The 19,361-nt window shown below is 44.9% G+C and overlaps 1 protein-coding gene across 3 annotated transcripts in view; it reads right to left on the bottom strand.

The window, feature by feature from the left end:
* Window positions 1-19,361, bottom strand: part of CFAP299 (cilia and flagella associated protein 299) — a 338,532-nt gene that overhangs the window by 306,855 nt on the left and 12,316 nt on the right. For all 3 annotated transcript variants that reach the window (XM_083756952.1, XM_083756950.1, XM_083756951.1), the window contains exon 2: window positions 16,905-17,035. In XM_083756952.1, coding sequence (XP_083613078.1) covers window positions 16,905-17,035 — 131 coding nt within the window. The remainder of the gene's footprint in view (window positions 1-16,904; window positions 17,036-19,361) is intronic.

The raw sequence follows: 19,361 nt of genomic DNA on the forward strand, positions 1-19,361 counted from the left end.
ATCACAAATGGCAGCCACACTGCAGAAAACATCTCTTTCCTTTCCCCTAATAGAAAAGACAGCAAAACTACAGCTGAGCACTTTTGCTCGCTTCTTTCTTCCAAAACAATTTTGGATGCAACCTTTCTGGCAACTGCAGGGATCGATGGGTAAACATCCTCGAAATGGTTTTTGAACACCTGCACCTCTGGAGTAGTAGTTAAGCTGGTTTGGAGAATTGTTCATACCCTTCCAATCTATTTCCCCTAAGGAGGAGATTAAATTTATAACTGTGTCAATGCTGTGTGGGCTGTTTTCTTGTGCTTCCCCTCCTCTGGCATACGCTCTACCTTTGGAATCTTTTGGGGGGGGCAGGTGTATAAATAGAATTGCTTTCAATTAATAGCAATCTTGCTATTGTCGTGCACCTGCGGTAATAATACAGAGAGACAGAGAGAGATAAAGGACTGAATTTTCAATGATGGGCTGCTCTATTGAACATTGTTGTTGTTTAGTCATTTAGTCGTGTCCGACTCTTCATGAACTCCTGGACCAGAGCATGCCAGGCACTCCTGTCTTCCACTGCCTCCCGCAGTTTGGTCAAACTCATGCTGGTAGCTTCAAGAACACTGTCCAACCATCTCGTCCTCTGTCGTCCCCTTCTCCTTTTGCCCTCCATCTATCCCAACATCAGGGTCTTTTCCAGGGAGTCTTCTCTTCTCATCAGGTGGCCAAAGTATTGGAGCCTCAGCTTCAGGATCTGTCCTTACAGTGAGCACTCAGGGCTGATTTCCTTCAGAATGGATAGGTTTGGTCTTCTTGCAGTCAATGGGACTCTCCAGAGTCTTACACTACTTAAAATAATTTGTTCTTTTTCCTCCCAAGCCATTTGTAAGTGGGTGCGACCAAGCCACTAACAGCACGATCCTATGTATGCCTCCTTAGGAGCAGATTCTACCAGGGAATCTGTATGCACAGAAGTGGAAGGAGGACAGAATACTGTCAAAGGAAGAATGGCTGATGAAAATCATGGAATATGTTGAGATGGCAAAACTGACAGCAACAAGATGAGAAGCAGATTTAGAATCTTTCAAGAAGGACTGGAAACCTTTTCTAGTCTACGTAAAAAGCCCAGATCCAGATGTGACACAGACAGTGCTATTTTTCTAGAAAAGAGGTGCCAGAATTCACCATCGGCACCTCCTCTGTTCTCTTATAATGTCAATGGCATCCACCTCAGAGGTGCTGGAACTGAGTTCCAGTAAATTCCAGCTGGAAAAAAGCCCTGGACACACACAAACCCCTAAAATGGGGACAGCAGTGGTCTACATCACAGGGTTTGTTCAGAGGGTCAATATAATACAAATCAGTGAACTCCAGAATCACATGGGAATGGATAATAGGTAGGCGAGAGAGCAATAGGACAGGTGGCAGGCAGCCTAGGAAAGCTGTTGAATGGAGAAGAAGAAGAAGAGAAGTTTGGATTTGATATCCCGCCTTTCACTCCCCTTCAGGAGTCTCAAAGCGGCTAACAATCTCCTTTCCCTTCCTCCCTCACAACAAACACTCCGTGAGGTGAGTGGGGCTGAGAGACTTCAAAGAAGTGTGACTGGCCCAAGGTCACCCAGCAGCTGCATGTGGAGGAGCGGAGACGCGAACCCGGTTCCCCAGATTACGTGACTACCACTCTTAACAACTACATCACACTGGAGGAGGCGAAAAGCTTTAGAAAGCAGTTTGCCCAACTGTTATCTGAAGTACCTTCACCATCCTTTGAAAGAAGGCTTCCTCAAACTCGGCCCTCCAGATGTTTTGGGACTACAATTCCCATCATCCCTGACCACTGGTCCTGCTAGCTAGGGATCATGGGAGCTGTAGGCCCTCCAGATGTTTGGGGACTACAATTCCCATCATCCCTGACCACTGGTCCTGCTAGCTAGGGATCATGGGAGCTGTAGGCCAAAAACATCTGGAGGGCCGAGTTTGAGGAAGCCTGTTTAAAAGGGTTTGGGGTGAGCTGTGAGAGGAGTGAGAAGGGACGTTTGGGGTAGGCAAGGTGATGGGTGAGGTGCAAAGGGAGTGGGGTTTGGTCAGGTGTAAAGGGAGGAGGGGTTGTCCAGGTATGGGGGAAGGGAGTTGGAGAGCTGCCTGAGCAGGGGCAGCAGCCCCTAGCATTACATAAATACAAAGTGAAAGGCAGCCACAACAAGAATCACAAACAACACAACTCTAGCCAAAAGAAGATCAGCAAAATCTCTTGCTTGCAGTTGCTAAAAATGGAAAGAGGCAAGACAAATTGAGTTGGCGGTTGTTCCTCACCTGGTGCTTTGAAATACAAATGTCCGTTTTTGTTTGGTTCTTTTTTTCTGCATTTCTGCATTTTAACTTAGGATCAGCGGCTTCTCTCAAATATGCAACAGCTATCTTTAGCAAAACGTCTGGTGGCAAAGAATAAGCAGCCTTTGCTCCAAAACCAATGACCAAAACAAGGAAATAGTTAGCTCCATCATGAGAGAGAGAAAGAGAGAGAGAGAAATTTAGCTCCAGGCCCAGAAGAAGAGGAACATATTTTAGTGCCACTAGATACAATTTCTTCCCCTTCCAGGAGGTTTAATGCAATGACACCTAAAGGTATATACAACAAGAGGTTGTCTTTAGCATTGTAGCTTTAAAAAAATGTAGGAATTATGCATATATACATACACAAGCACAATGGCATAAACCAGCCAACATTAAAAAAATAGTTGGCTGTAGAATCAGCAGGAAGAAACAAACAACAGAAAAAACAGGCTTTAAATAATGCGACAGCTTCACTTCAGATCTGTCCAAGTGATTTACTACTAGTAGCTCTTGAGAAAAGAGTTCACATAGGAAAGAGTAAAGCCAAAGGAGAAAAGAGGGACTCCAGCACTGTAGACTAGTTACCAATCCATCAGAGCCATGTCTGGGGCCACCAGTATCGCGACAGCAGAGGGGCAGGTAACACATATGAACTCCTCTCAGTCTCCTCCTATCCAGGCTAAATATACCCAGTTCCTTCAACCATTCCTCATAAATCTGTGTTTCCAGACCCTTGATCATTTTGGTTGCCACCCTCTGCACACATTCCAGCCTGTCAACATCCTTCTTAAACAATATTCCAGGTGCGGCCTGACCACAGCAACACAGAGTAGTATTATTACTTCCCTTGCTTTGGACATTATACTTTGGTTGATGCAGCCTAGAATAGCTTTCACTTTTTTGGCTGCTGCATCACGCTGTTAGCTCATGTTAAATTTCTGGTCTTTTCACATCTGCTACTGGCAAGCCAGGGCCCCCGTCCTACATTTGTGCAGCTGCTTCTTTCTGCCTAAGTGCAGAACTTTACATTTGTACCTCTTGGAACAACAATGGGCCCAGCACAGATCCACTTTTTGCCAGGATGACCAGGAACCATGGGTGAACACTCTTTGAGTTTGGTCAATCAACAGCTACAAAACCCTCACAGCATTCCCCTGATCCACCATGCTTGTAACTCTATCAAAAAAAGGAATGCAGGGCTGCATGTTACACTGAGCTTTCCTACTCCCATTTTGGTGAAGTTCATACTTCAATGTCACTGGTCAAATTCAAGTATTATTTAGATTTTTATCCTTCTTGTTGTTTAGTCGTTTAGTCGTCTCCGACTCTTCGTGACCCCATGGACCAGGGCACGCCAGGCACTCCTGTCTTCCACTGCCTCCCGCAGTTTGGTCAAACTCATGCTGGTAGCTTCGAGAACACTATCCAACCATCTTGTCCTCTGTCGTCCCCTTCTCCTTTGCCCTCCATCTATCCCAACATCAGGGTCTTTTCCAGGAAGTCTTCTCCTCTCATGAGGTGGCTAAAGTACTGGAGCCTCAGCTTCAGGATCTGTCCTTCCAGTGAGCACTCAGGGCTGATTTCCTTAAGAATGGATAGGTTTGATCTTCTTGCAGTCCATGGGACTCTCAAGAGTCTCCTCCAGCACCAGAATTCAAAAGCATCAATTCTTTGGCGATCAGCCTTCTGTATGGTCCAGTTCTCACTTCCATGCATCACTACTGGGAAAACCATGGCTTTAATTATACGGACATTTGTTGGAAAGGTGATGTCTTTGCTTTTTTTTATCCTACCTTACCCCAAAAGGTTCAGAACAGGTCACAAGAATTCCAATCTTTTACAAACATCCTATTTGAACTCTGGCTTAACTCACTTGAAAACTGTTACCAAAAGCACAAACAAAAGAACCCAACCCCACAAATGGTTCTTTACAAAACAGACATATTTTGCAATACCTATCTAAACAGATTTCCTTTCTTCCCAGGGTATTTCCACCAAACCATTCAGAATTTTAAAAGCAGAAGGGGGTCAAGGAAGAACAGGAGCAATTTATTCTTAAGGTTGAGCATGTTGATTATCACTGCCTATTTCCAGGTGCAAAAACATTTCTGTTAATGTAACAAATTCACTTGCACAGAGTGGAAAGCTACCCAAACACACCTGCAGCTTTTCAAAAAAAACTTGCTTAATATTGTATTAAAGTAAACATGTTAAGGACAAGAACGTTTGGAGTCATCAAAAAAAAAAAAATCCTGGCCCCCACATGCTATTTAAAAGGAAGGGCTTTCTTGTCTTCTCTGTGCTACAAACCGAAAAGCATCCTGAGCTACTCAAGGTAAACAGCAAACCATTTAAGATTTCACCTTTTGCTTCCCCCTCCCTGACAGAGGGCCAAAAGCAATAAGACATGGAAGACTTTGATAACACTTCTGCGAACGTCGCAAGCAGAAAATCTCTCCAAAATAGTTATACCCAATGTCTCTGTGTAAACACTCGCCCACATGTCCCCGAGGAAAAAGGAAAATCCCACGGACTGTCACTCCCTCCAACAGCAAACAAAAGTGACAGCACATAGAAGCCAAACAGAGGCAACGGAAGAGGGAGCTGTCAGCATGATCAAGGGAGCACCAAGGTTTACTGAAATACCTCCCTCCCCCCCAAAAAAAAACCCCTAAAAGGAGCATAAACAGTCTAATGCAGCGGTTCTCTACCTGCGGGTCCCCAGATGTTGTTGGACTACAACTCCCATCATCCCTGAGCTCTGGTCTTGTTAACTAGGGGTGATGGGAGTTGTAGTTCAACAACATCTGGGGACCCACAGATTGAGTAAGGCTGGTCTAATGCATGGGTCGACAAATTAAGGCCCGTGGGCTGGATGCAGCCTGTGGATGGTCTGGGAATTGCCGCGTTGATCGCCAGTGCACGTGTTCTTTTCCTCTCCCTCCCCCTCCGTCTCCCTTACATGGCGGCAGTGGTGCCTCCTCCCTCCCTCCTCCTGGCTTCTCCCCGCCCTGCCTAGAGGAGGAAGGGGGCTGGGCTTTGTTGGTGCCAGCAGCAGCAGTGCTCAAGCAGCCGCCATTTTAAGCAGCCAGCCCCTCTCCGGAGCCCTTTCGCGCACCACTCATTGTCCCCCTGCCGCTCACAAGACACAAGTAAGCAGTCACCAGAGCTCGAGGGTGCTCTTGCATCTTTTATTCTTTTTTTTCAAAATATAGTCCAGCCCCCCACAAGGTCTGAGGAACAGTGGACCAGCCCCCTGCTGAAAAAGTTTACTGACGCCTGGTCTAACGAGACTGAGCACCCTTGGTAGCCATAGAAGGTTGAGTGTCAATTGGAATTGAATTATTATTATTATTATTATACCCCACCCATCTGACTGGGTTGCCCTTGCCACTCTGGGAGGCTTCCAACATATATAAAAACGTAATAGAACTTTTTAAAGCTTCCCTGTACAAAGCTGCCTTCAGATGTCTTCTAAAGGTTATATGGTTACTCATCTCCTTGACATCCGATGGGAGGGCGTTCCACAAGGCAGGTGCCACTACCAAGAAGGCCCTCTGCCTGGTTCCTTGTAGCTTCACTTCTCACAGTGAGGGAACTGCCAGAAGGCCTTCAGTGCTGGATCTTAGTGTCTGAGCTAAACGATGGGGGTGGAGATGGGTGGCGTAATCTGCTGAAGGAGGGCATGGCTAGCTTTGCATGGAGCTCAAAGAGGAGAGCTCCTATTAGGAGACGAGAATGTACAGTGGTACCTCGGGTTAATAACTTAATTCGTTCTGGAGGTCTGTTCTTAAACTGAAACTGTTCTTAACCTGAGGTACCACTTTAGCTAATGGGGCCTCCCGCTGCCGCTGTGCCGCCGCCACACGATTTCTGTTCTCATCCTGAAGCAAAGTTCTTAACCCAAGGTACTATTTCTGGGTTAGCGGAGTCTGTAACCTGAAGCGTCTATAACCCGAGGTAGCACTGTATTTGGTTTTAGGTCCCACTTGTGAGATGGTATTTACCAACTAAGATGCAATGCGTCATCCTCAAAAGCAAGAATACAATGCCAAAAGGCAACTTCTGTTATCACTGGGCCATAAACGGCGAAGGTCCATTGATCAACATATACCTTTAGTTTAAAACCGGCCCACTTGCAAAAACCTTCACGTGTGTACTAAGAGCTCAGAAAGAGGTTCCAAGACATTTTCAGTGGCATATGTCAAAACTTTTGTAGGGCTTTATTGCCTACAAAAGCTCACGTTGACAAAAAATAAAAATAAAAATAAACAGCTCACAGTGAATCTCAGCATTATGTCTCCTTTCTGATACAAACAAAGGGGCAATTTGCACGACCAGATAGACATGCTGAGTTTGAGGGTGAAAGCTGCTCAGGACCTGTTGGAACTTCCATGCCATCACCTGAGCAGCTGATGACTGGCTTCCAACTCCAGAGCAAATGGGGCTTAGAAATTTAGGGTATTAAAAGAAAAATAACCAAAAAACTCAAAGAGCCATGGTCATGAGGTTTCGATGCCTGTGCCAAATGCTAGATTCCATCTGTGCCTAGCCACCCAGCTGGGATGCAAAATACACAGAGCTATAACTAAAGATGATGCAAAGTTACATACACTGCCAGGGATGCTCAAATTCGAGTGGGATTCAAAGTCAGAGGGTGTTCAAAGACTCTGCTTCTAATGCTGCATAGAGTCTTCTGCAATTCATCCTCCCTTTTGGATTGCCAGGGGAAAGCCTTCAAGACGCACATATGCAGAAAGAGGCAAAGTTTCCCTCACATGAAGCTAATAATGTTGGAGATATCTCATCGCTCTACTGCGTACGCAACTGCTGGGGGGAGGGCGCTTGGCATTTCCTGTAGCCCCAGCCACTCAAATACATGGAAACGTTTAGAATAATAAGAAACTTCGGACCCTCAGTGCTTAATTCTTTCCGTTGTATTTCGGTGGGTGAATTTATGAACGCAAAACCAAAAGGCGATGTTTAGAAAAGACACATCCTCTTTCCCCTCCCTTCAATTTTCCTCTTTGGAGGCTATATTCAAATACTTTTCATATGGAATATGAAACTCAAAGACATAACTCTGACCTAATGTGAAGACGTATCCAGTTCCTTTCTTACTGCATTTGCGTCTTTAAGTTAAGTGCCCACCTGAAAGTGTTCTGTGCTACATGAGTGCTAAGACTGAAAAATGCATGCAGTGTTGGGGCTAAGGACACTAAGATAGTGCCCTCGTCATAAACACATTTGTATTCATCTTTCTTCTAAAGCAGTATTTCCCAAACTTGGGTCTCCAGCTGTCTTTGTTCTACAATTCTCATCATCCCTAGCTAGCAAGACCAGTGGTCAGGGATGATAGAACTTGTAGTCCGAAAACAGGAGACCCAAGTCGGGGAAACACTGTTCTAAAGGGTTCACGAGGGTGGCATACATAGATGCAGGTTTTTATCCTCATAGCCTAACCTATCTGGCAGGGCTGTTGAAAGAATGCATGACTGGTCCATGTCCAGTGAGCTTTATGGCTGAATAGAAATTTGAACTCTGACCTTCCCTTCCAAAGTCCCATACAGTGGTACCTTGGTTTTCGAACAGCTTAGTTCTCGAACATTTTGGCTCCCGAACGCTGCAAAACTAGAAGTGACTGTTCCGGTTTGTGAACAATTTTTGGAAGCCGAACGTCCAACGGGGCTTCTGCGGCTTCCGATTGGCTGCAGGAGCTTCCTGCGGCCAATCAGAAGCCGCGCTTTGGTTTCCGTATGTTTTGGAAGTCGAAAGGACTTCCAGAACAGATTCTGTTCGACTTCCAAGGTACAACTGTACTACGCTTTGCTTGCTTTGTTGGTGCTATAAGGCAGATTTGAATATGGCCCTTGCCTTGTTGCTTCCAGGGAGTCAGAACTGCCTCCGGCTGATCAGGCAGAAGGAAAACAATTGCAAATTAGGAAGGAGATATTTGCCCCCTCTTTTCAGGACATCAATATATCACAAACAACTAGCATACTTTTGTACGAACTGGCAAACTAGGAAACTTTCTGTGGGCAGCAATTTGTGCAGACTTATTTGCAACGCTATAGAAGCCTGGCAAGGGCTAGGCAACAGAATTATCTTGCATGGCGGATAAATCTAAATTGTCTTTCCAGTGCCGGAGGTAAGTTCTGTATGCTATAACTTTGCCTCCTACTTTAGAATCTTGGGACTGGGATCACAGAGTTGGTCTTAACATGTTTATATGGATCAACTTGAACTGGCATACTTCATCAACAGACTATATGTGTGGAATGTATTAATTATTTATTTCATATACAGTGGTACCTCAGGTTACATACGCTTCAGGTTACATACGCTTCAGGTTACATACGCTTCAGGTCCATGGGGTCATGAAGAGTCGGACACAACTAAACAACAACAACAACTAATATTCTCTTCATAATCTTCCTTGCAATATTTCGCATAATCTTCCTTACAAAACTTCTTGCAGTCCTACTAACGTAACCTGTTTATTACAATTGCTTTCCAGATATTTCAAATATTTACTCCAGTCCTCTAAGAATCACTGGTCTTGCAGGTTTCAGATCCTGCCTGTCAGTTTATCTAATTCTGCATAGTCCATTAATTTCATTTGCCACTCTTCTTTCATCGGTCATTCTTCCTGTTTCCATTTTTGTGCCAATAATATTCTTGCTGCCGTTGTTGCATATAAATACAATCTTGTCTATTAATATCAACCCCTATCTACTTGCACTTTGACGTGCTTTCGAACTGCTAGGTTGGAAGGAGCAGGGACCGACAACGGGAGCTCACCCCGTCGCGGGGATTCGAACCGCCGACCTTCTGATCGGCAAGCCCTAGGCTCTGTGGTTTACACCACATACATACGAAAGCATTTTATATGCACTCTTACAAGCTTAGCATTTAAACATAGTTTTAACCTTGTATATGATAGAGGTTCACATGCCTGGAAGCACAGATTGGTCATAGCACCTTGGAACACGCATGTTTGCCATGGTGTAATATGTGAAGTGGCCTTGAAGCTTTGGGTTTGCAATTACGACAGGAGGTACTGCTGATCCAAAATAGCTGGCGTCACAACTCCAGAAAGCTGATGGGTGTTCACTAAAGCCAGGTTGAATGTTCTTGGCAGGGTGGATTTTATTTAAATCAAATCGATTTAAATCACTAGTCAGTATGGCTTGATTTAAATCATTTATTTATTTTTTACAGAAAGACTCATTCTTGCTGGTATAATCTTAATATTTACAACCAGATGAAGGTCTCAATTTTGGAATAATAAATTTTCAGAGCAGTTTTTACAGTTGTATCAAAAAATACTGATATGGTTATACTATTAGAAATACATAGACAGATAATTATGAAATTATTGTGAGGTCTAGTAAGTTAACTGTTTATATTTGGACAACTTTTCTGCTGCACTTTATTGGAAAGAGAAAAATAATCATATCCTTAATAACAATTTAAACAATTTATTTAACTAAGACAACAACATTATAGCATTATGCATCCATGTATGTTAACTGTGATTAAACGGTGTGTTTTTTAAAAAAAACTTAGACTGAATTTTAGCACACATGAAAAACTTAAAACAAATCCTTATTTCCTGATGAATAGCCTTTGGACTATAATTTAACTTAAATAGAAAACTATCTTTAGAAAGATTTTTCCTCCCAAAGCATTTTATTTTAAAAATCCAATTTAATTTTTTTAAAAAAATCCAATTCAAATAAAAAAAAATCTGATTTAAATAAAAGAATCTGTTTTGGTTAAAAAAAAAAATAATCATTGATTTTTATCCACCTTGGTTCCTGGCGAATAGGTCTAATTAACAATTGCTTGAACTTGTTTTCTAAAAGGTGAGACAGGTGAGGACTCCAGACCCCTTGGAATCAATAGTTGCAAATATGGAGGTCTCCCCACCCCCCCATTCCAGATATGCAGTGGTGACTTTGGGGTTAGGGAATTGTGCTGAAACAGTGGGACGAGGAAAGAGGCAGACAACATCTTGAGGCTGAATTGGCATGTGCAGACAGATGTATGTAGGCCTACTGAGCCAGAGGGGAAAGGAAGAAGGAGCTCAGTGACTCTGTTCTCCAGCCACTTACACAAGGAGCTCGGGAATAATCTTCTCCTGGGCAACACACTGGCACAGGATCAATCATCAGTTGAATTAGAAAAGTTTGTCCACATCTTTGCCTTCAGAACGAAACCTTCCTACGCAAAGCAGCTTGGCAACTGCACAGAGATCCACGGTTTCTGAAAACGGCAACCCAAATATCCAGGTGTTCTCCAGGCATGTAGAAAGATGCAAGAATGTTGACATAAGCAGCTGATTCACAAGTCCTGTGACAGGAAGAACCAGCAACCGATCTTGTGTGTTTTCCTCTCTCTTTTATCCCACCAGAAAAAAAATTCTGATTAACACACAAAAATGTTCTGCCCTTTGCATTTATCCACACCAAGGCCCAGATGTTTTTCCAACCATTTGCTTTTTGTTCTGCTGATCTGTTCCTTGGGGCCTTCCTTGAACCCCTGAAGCATTGGGGCCATCAGCCTCCAAGCAGGACCACGTAAACCAACTGGAAGGGCAGAGCCCAAACCCTGTGTAGTGTAGAGCCAGTGTGGTGTAGTGGTTAAGAGCAGTGGACTCGTAATCTGGTGAACTGGGTTCGATTCCCTGCTCCTCCACATGCAGCTGCTGGGTGACCTTGGGCCAGTCACACTTCTCTGAAGTCTCTCAGCCCCACTCACTCAGAGAGTGTTTGTTGTGGGGGAGGAAGGGAAAGGAGATTGTTAGCTGCTTTGAGAATCCTTCGGGTAGTGATAAAGCGGGATATCAAATCCAAACTCTTCTTCTTCTTCTGGTTTTCTGTTGCTACAGCAAAGGAACTGGTTCGCTGCGCAACGTGAGATCTACCAAACAAGGCACAACCTGGTGGCCTCTTCGAGAGAAGGGTTTTTTTAGCCAAAATATCCTATAAACAAGACCACCCCCTTGGAAAAGGAAAACTATCTCTCATCTCATGGAAGGAAGGACAATTTTTTAATTCTCAATTAAAACAGGTTAAAACAGGCCACTACTAGTCAGAACACACCTTTGCATTTTGTAGTAATTCAAGTAGGTAAAATTACCGTACTTTTCCATGTATAAGACGTCACCATGTAGAAGACGCCCCCTATTTTGAGGGACTCAAATTTAAGAAAATGGGGGGAGATGGCTTGGGGGGGGGATTACCCAGGATTGTTGAGCTTTTTTGGGGGGGGTTGCCAAAAAGTGCTCACTTGCATGCGCCGCAAAATCCACCTTCCATCCGTCCCATCGCTGGCAGAAGCTGTCAATCGCCCACCCACCTGCCGCAGCGTCAGCCAATTAACACCAACAATGCAGCAACCAATCAAACGTCCACCCTATGCACTATCCGTGTATAAGACGACCCCACTTTTTAGCATGATTTTAAAAGAAAATAACATAGTCTTATACACGGAAAAATACGGTATGCATTTTAAGACAACACTGCAAAACCCTTTCTGCAAGGGCTGGTACAGATGGTTCAGAGCTACAACCGTTTTAATAATGTTTTCATTAGCTAGCACAATACATGAAGATGTGATAAAATCCCCAAATAACTTCATTGTTAGTTTTTCTTTGTCATTTTTGCTTTCCATAAAAGCAAAATAATATTACAAGGTTTAGATAACTGGGAGGCTGCAGTTATGAACTGCCTCCCATGTGTGCAACAAAAAGAAAGAAGGTACATTTCTGGCATATATATATATATATATATATATATATATATATAAAACCAGAGACCTGCAACTAAAGATTAGTCAGCTTATTTTGGCTCAGCTATATGAAATCCATAGGGACGCAGGTGGCGCTGTGGGTTAAAGCCTCAGCGCCTAGGACTTGCCGATCGAAAGGTCGCGGTTCGAATCCCTGCGGCGGGGTGCGCTCCCGCTGCTCGGTCCCAGCGCCTGCCAACCTAGCAGTTCGAAAGCACCTCCGGGTGCAAGTAGATAAATAGGGACCGCTTACCAGCGGGAAGGTAAACGGCGTTTCCGTGTGCGGCTCTGGCTTGCCAGAGCAGCTATGTCACGCTGGCCACGTGACCCGGAAGTGTCTCCGGACAGCGCTGGCCCCTGGCCTCTTGAGTGAGATGGGCGCACAACCCCAGAGTCTGGCAAGACTGGCCCGTACGGGCAGGGGTACCTTTACCTTTACCTTATATGAAATCCATACGCAATATGTGATATGCTTTCCTGACTGTAGGCCCTGTGTAAGGTTATCTCCTCATTCTTTGTACCCAGTTTGATTAGAAATAAGGAAAGACCACATTCCCATAATGTTTTGACTCTGACTTGCTTACCCCAAGCAGATTTCATCTCCTTTCCTGCTGGGGGGGGGGGTGTTGTCGCCGCCTGTATGAGCTTACGGGTTACCAAACCATCTTGTAAAGTGTATCTATACTTCACAAACCCATTCATCTCAGATTAGAGAATCCAGGAATGTGCAGGGTTGAGAACTGAGCTCAAATTGTTGTTAAAAATAAATAAAAATAGAAAGAAAGAAAGTATATTAGAGGTCACTCAGAGTAGCTGCACATTGCATGAATAGGAACAGCAACATTGGAGAAAAATAAGAATACTTAAAAATCATGTTAATTCAGTTCATTTATCTGAATTCCACAACTGCTCTTGTCTGAACAAGCGGTATATTAACACATTTTGGGAGGCAAATTGTGAATCCAGAATAAGGAGGCATGGAAACCAGACTCAGCAGCCAAAGCCCGGGAATTGCCCAAACGACACAAATTCCTTTAGGGAAAAAAATACACAACCCAATTCTAATACCTAAAAGAATGCTCCTTAAATTGTTAGCTCAAATTTAAGAGCAATGCTTTAGCGGTCATGGTTTCAAGCGTTTATTTCTGTGTTCTCCCAAAGTATGCAAAAGGCAGAGGTCAATTACCAATTATGCAAAGATATGGACCGAAAGAAGTGAAAATGTTTTGCTCTGGCACATGCTTCAGTTTGACAGCTAACGTGACAGCATATGCTTGACAGCTGTCCAAGCAAACTAAGAGTCTTGCAAAAAAAAAAAGAGAAAAACTGGAAGAGAGAAAAACCCTAAAACCTCCACCACAGGGCTGAGGAACTGGCTGGGCAGTTAGCTGGAAAAGGGCATCAAGTGCTCAAAATCATTGGTAGTAGCTGTGGCTGCACCCAATGCATACATTTCAAGCATGACTTTCCCCCAAAGAATCCTGCGAAATGTACTTTGCTAAAGGTGTTGAGAACTAATACTCTGTGGGGGTAAACTAAAAAGGTAATGGTAAAGGGACCCCTGACCATTAGGTCCAGTCGTGGCCGACTCTGGGGTTGCGGCGATCATCTTGCTTTACTGGCCGAGGGAGCCGGCATACAGCTTCCGGGTCATGTGGCCAGCATGACTAAGCCGCTTCTGGCGAACCAGAGCAGCGCACGAAAACGCCGTTTACCTTCCCGCCAAAGCGGTACCTATTTATCTACTTGCACTTTGACGTGCTTTTGAACTGCTAGGTTGGCAGGAGCAGGGACCGAGCAACGGGAGCTCACCCCATCGCGGGGATTCAAACCGCCGACCTTCTGATCGGCAAGTCCTAGGCTCTGTGGTTTAACCCACAGTGCCACCCGTGTCCCATAATTCTTTGGGAGTGTGTTTCAAGTGCATGTGGTGGGTGTAGTACAAGCCCAGTATAATAATAATAATAATAAATAATAATAATAATAATAATAATAATAATAATAATAATAATTATTATTATTATTATTATTATTATTATTATTTATACCCCACCCATCTGGCTGGGTTTCCCCAGCCACTCTGTTTTTTCCCCCAAATGATATTTATTACTGTCAGGACTGCCGCTAGGTCCCAGCTCACAGAGGACCAACGCCCAGTGGATATTATATACAAAAGTCTTTATTGAAGTTTAGTTTCCATTTCCAAGCTCTGGGCGCGCAGGCCCACGTCTTAACGCTAGACCGGCTAAGTCCCCTCTGACTCACTGCTCCACCCACACCAGTTTAAGATTCTAGCCTGGCTCCACCTCTTGCGCTGCTCTTTCCTGCGTTGGGTCCTTCTGCCCTCTGGGGTTCCCTCCTTCCTGGACTCCTCTGACGCGGAGCCTCCTGAGTCTTGCCCCTCCCTCCGGCGGGCTTTAGGACCTGGCTCCCTTCCCGGGCTCCCCGCTGTGCCGCGCTCCTGTACATTTGAACTTGGCGCGCGCGCCCAGCCGGTGACTTTCCTTCTGACCGTTTCCCCGCTTCCTGATGTGGGTGTTGCCAAACCTGACTCCTCTCCTCCCTCTGGTGGTGAGGACACTGGTCCCGACTCCTGGGACTCCCCCTCCCCACTGCGCTCTGGTGGAGACGCTGGCCCTGATCTCCAGCTGCTGTTCAGAGACTCCCCGCTGGCCCCTCCCTCTTGAGGTTTCTCCCTTGGAATCTCCCTTGCTCTGGCCACCGGCGCTCCCTTCTGTGAGTCCTCCGATTCGCTAGAGAGGCTTGTGGAATAACTCTGGCCACTGTCACTGCCTGCGCCCCCCTCGTACTCCTCCTCCTCACTCTCCATTTGCTCCCCCTCCTGTGTCTCTCCTTCTGAACCCCTGACAATTACTTTTAGAATTTACAAAAAAGGAAAAGAAGAAAGAAAAAACAAAAGAGAAAAACAAAAGAAACAAAAAAATACAATACAATACAAAGTATAAACAATACACAACACAACCTTAACACATTAAACTAAACACATTAAACTAAACAAAACCCTATCGCTAACCCTAACCCCAAACTAAACAAAACAAAAACAATTTAAAAACATACATCACACCTTTTCCATACTCTATTTTCATTCCCTTGTTTCATCAACCTCCTCTCACCTCCCTTTTTGTATTCCACTTCTATTAATTGTTTCAGCAAATCCTTTCCATATTTCTCTATTTTCTGTCATACTATAAATATCTTAACATATTTTTAACCTTATTTTCCCTTCCCCAGCCACTCTGGGCGGTTTCCAACCGAATATTAAAAACAATACAGCGTCAGACATTAAAAACATCCCTAAACAGGGCCGCCTTCAGGTGGCTAAGGTGAACAGAGAATGACTGAAGGGGCAATTGCACCAAATGGAAAAGTTCAGCAGAGTTTTCCACCTCTGACTTGCAGGAACATAAGAAGCCGCCATGGACCAAGTGAGACAATGCATCCCTCTATCTCAATATTGCCTACACTAACTGGCAGTGGCTCTCCAGGGGTTCATGTTAAGTTGTGGGTGAACATATCAGACAACACAGCGATTCTTCAAACAGCTCTTGTTTATTCACAGGCCAGAACAGAACTGAACTGAAGGGTTCAGCCAGCCAGCTTATATAGAGCTCCACTGGAACGCAACAGTAACCCATTTTCTATAACTATCCAATCACTGAATGTCACTTTCAATCCCTTATTTGCATATGTGGGCCTGAGTGAAAACTATCTACAGTATCCCCCTGCTGGCCCAAGGTAAGAACTTCAGTACATAACAGTTCAGGCAAGGAGTCTCTCCCAGGCCTACCTGGGGATGCCGGGGACTGAACCTGCACACAGAGCAATGAATCATGGAGAGCTACAGTGGGCAGCTTCCTCCAGTGGGACCTTTGGGCTCACAGAAACCTTTAACTGTTGGTGTGTCTTAAGAAATGGAAATAAATGGTTTTGTTGCAACACAGTTTGGAATCACTGGCCTAAGCAGCTAGTGTGGGTGGTTATGGATTTGGCTTTATTCAACATCTTACCCAAGGCCTAGATGCCACTTCCAACGTATTTTCATACTGGCTTTATACAGCCCTCCAGCATTTATCCGATGAAAATAGTGAGGTCCTATTCGATTTGTTAAATAGTCGGGAAGATGGACAAAGGACACAGCTCTGTTAGATTCACAGCTCTTTATGACAGCAGTTAGAACTGCTCCTAGAGTCTGAGACACTGCAGTCTAGCTGGCTGCTTTATATAATACTAAGTAACTTGTAACAGTAACAACTTCCAATTAACTAACCTATCAGTGAGTGACAGTTCTCAATCCTTCATCTGCATACTGGTGGCCCTGAGTGAGAACTGCAGTTAATCTTAACACATAACACAATTATTATTATAATTATTATTATTTTACTCCTACCTTGTCCATTTGACTGGGTTGGCCCAGCCACTCTGGGCAGCTACCAACATATATAAAAACAAAATAAAACATTTAAAAGCTTCCCTTCAGATGTCTTCTAAAGGTTGCATAGCTACTTATCTCCTTGGCTCAGAGCGTCGCATAACTCCATACCCTCCTCCCATGTTTCTCCGATGAAAATAGGGGCGTCCTAAGGGAAAGCAGGATATTCTGGGATCAAATCAGAAACCGGGATGGCTTCTGTAAATTTGGGACTGTCCCTGGAAGATGGGGACACTTGGAGGGTCTGAGGTTGTGCTTTAAAACTTACGCTGAATCTTCTCTTACTTCCATTTTCCTGAACTTGAGATACGGTTCATTTTACACACGAACGCACACTTACTTTTGCTGCTGCCTTTCTGAGAGCCTCGAAGCCTCGGCAGCCAATTTCCTAGCTATGAAATCTTCCCTCTTCAGCACTTCGCCGCTTCCTCGGAAGCCCAGCTCCACCAGCTGGCGAGCCATTTCTTCGTTCTGAAGAAGCAAACATCAGATTCAGATCAACTGAATCGGAAGGAGCAACTGTGCACTTAGCAAGTCACCAATGTTTTGAGGCGACAGCAGCAGAGGGGTCAGTTATGGCCAGACCTTACGGATACTGGTTTTTGAAAAGCTGCTCCAAGGGCCGTTTTGGCTAAAGGGTGGAGTATAAAAACATCTTATGCAGATGACTCATTATAAGGTGCTCTTGAACCTTAGGCCTCATTTGGTTTATCTTCACTTTCTTCATCTTGCTCTGACTGAAATAACCTTCATGCCTTTTTTGCTTGCGCACTACGTGTCTGTGGCGAGGACTGTGGGGCTTGCTTCCCTGCAAGGACTTTCTTGAAAGCCCTGCTTCTTTGCAAGGCTGTCACCAGCTGGCCTAGGGAGCGGGACCTTACTCGCTGGACCAAACTCTTGGGACATTGCTAGCTGGGGTGGGGTGGGGTGGCTCTGATATATTTTCACTGCTCCAAGTGTCTAATGTGTTTTATAAACGTTTTTAAGCACCTTTTAATCTGTTAGGTTTCAAATATTATTGTCAGGGAACTGCCATCGGAGCCAGAGGTGGAGGCAAGGCTCCAGAGCGATGCTGGAGAGGGTCCAAGCAGGGAGAGAGGCAGCCCATCTGCTGGGGAAGGAAATCAGCGTAACACCAGGGGTGAAGGGGGGCAGATGGGGGAATCGGAGAGAAGGCTCCAGGACTCTTCCCCGGAGACCAGTGGGGACAGCACGGGTACTCCGCTGCCCACGCCCTCCCTGCGCAGAAGACTTCTGCACAGGGAGAGTAGGAGGAGACTTGGCGTCAAAGAACTTCTTTGCTGGAAGAGGTTCAAGAAACGCCCACTGACGGATTCTGCCAACGACTGAAACAGCCATGAAGTGAAGGGCTGTCCAGACAGAAAGGGTTCAACCAGGTAACCTAGCCAGGAGTGGCGGCAACTTACGCACGAGCAACCCCTAGAACCATTACAATTATCTTGTTTTATTTTACTTAGCTTGGGGTTGTTTTCAATGCTTTTAATGGGGGTGGAGATTATTTTAATCTGTCTGTAACTGTAAATTGCGTTTCGTGGTTTTCGTGGGTTCTTTAGTTCTGTTGTTGCCAGAAGAAAACGTTTTTTTAAGGGATAGGTTCAGGGCTGCCCCAGAAGTGGGCCCTAGCCAATAGGATGGCTGGGGCAGGTTCTATGGGGGGGGGGGGCGTGTTATGCATTGGGACACCTGATCTCAGTGATCATGGACAGGAAGAGGAGTTACGCTAGGACCAGATCGTGTTATTACCGAGGAGGCAGGTTTAGCCGTCGTTTGAAGACTGTCCCTGCCTCCAAGTCTGGTCCTGATGGGGGAAGGATGCTAGAATCAACAAGGGAGACCCACAGGACCTGAAGGTGCTGCTGTGCAATGCCAGGTCAATGATTCACAAGACCACTGCCATCCATGACTTAATCGTGAATGGAGGGAATTGGCCTGGCATGTGTAACAGAGACTTGGTCGGACGAGGTGGATAGGCCTGTTCTTGCCGCTGCTTGTCCACCAGGTTTCTCTTACGCACAGCAACCCAGGTCATATGGGCAGGGAGGAGGGGTGCAGTGATTTTTAGGAAGTCATTAGCTTGCACCAGGCGTCCTATCAGGGAAGCCCAGTTTTCTGTGTGCATGCTCTGGAAGTTGGACAATAGGGGCAGTACAGGATTCCTTTTGGTGTACTGACTTCCCTGCTGCACAAAGGATTCCCTGATTGAGCTGCTTCAGGTTGTGACGGATGTGCTCCTGGAGACACATAGTTTGGTTGCCCTAAGGGATTTTGACATCCATGCTGACGCAACCTTACAAGGGGCCGCTTGGGACTTCGTGGAAAGCATGGCCTCCATGGGGCTGTACCTGAATAAATTTGGCCCAACCCATAGCCACAAACATGCCTTAGACTTCTATTCACTTATATGGACGTGGGTGATCTGACATACTTTATGAACAGATAGGTGGAATAGACACCATTACACGGATGGACCTTATGCATGAACTGACTAGAGAATGATCTGATCCACTGGGTTTTCTGCTTTGTTCATTTGTTGAACTTTATGAGTTACTTCTGTTGAAATTTACAATTTGATACAATGAATAGTATACCTTATTTATCTAAGAACACAGCCAGTTACGTCTTGTGTGTTTATTGATTTTACTAAGTATGAACATGCAAGTTTTAAAGTTCTACGGTATTATTTTTTTTAATCATTTCTAATCTTCCACACATTTATCCCAAGCTGGTATCAGAGGCTAGCTTGCTGTCAACAAGGAACAGAGTTATCTTTGGTTCC

This window comes from Podarcis gaigeae (genome assembly GCF_964106915.1).
Source record: "Podarcis gaigeae genome assembly, chromosome: 9".
In the NCBI taxonomy this organism is placed as follows: domain Eukaryota; kingdom Metazoa; phylum Chordata; class Lepidosauria; order Squamata; family Lacertidae; genus Podarcis; species Podarcis gaigeae.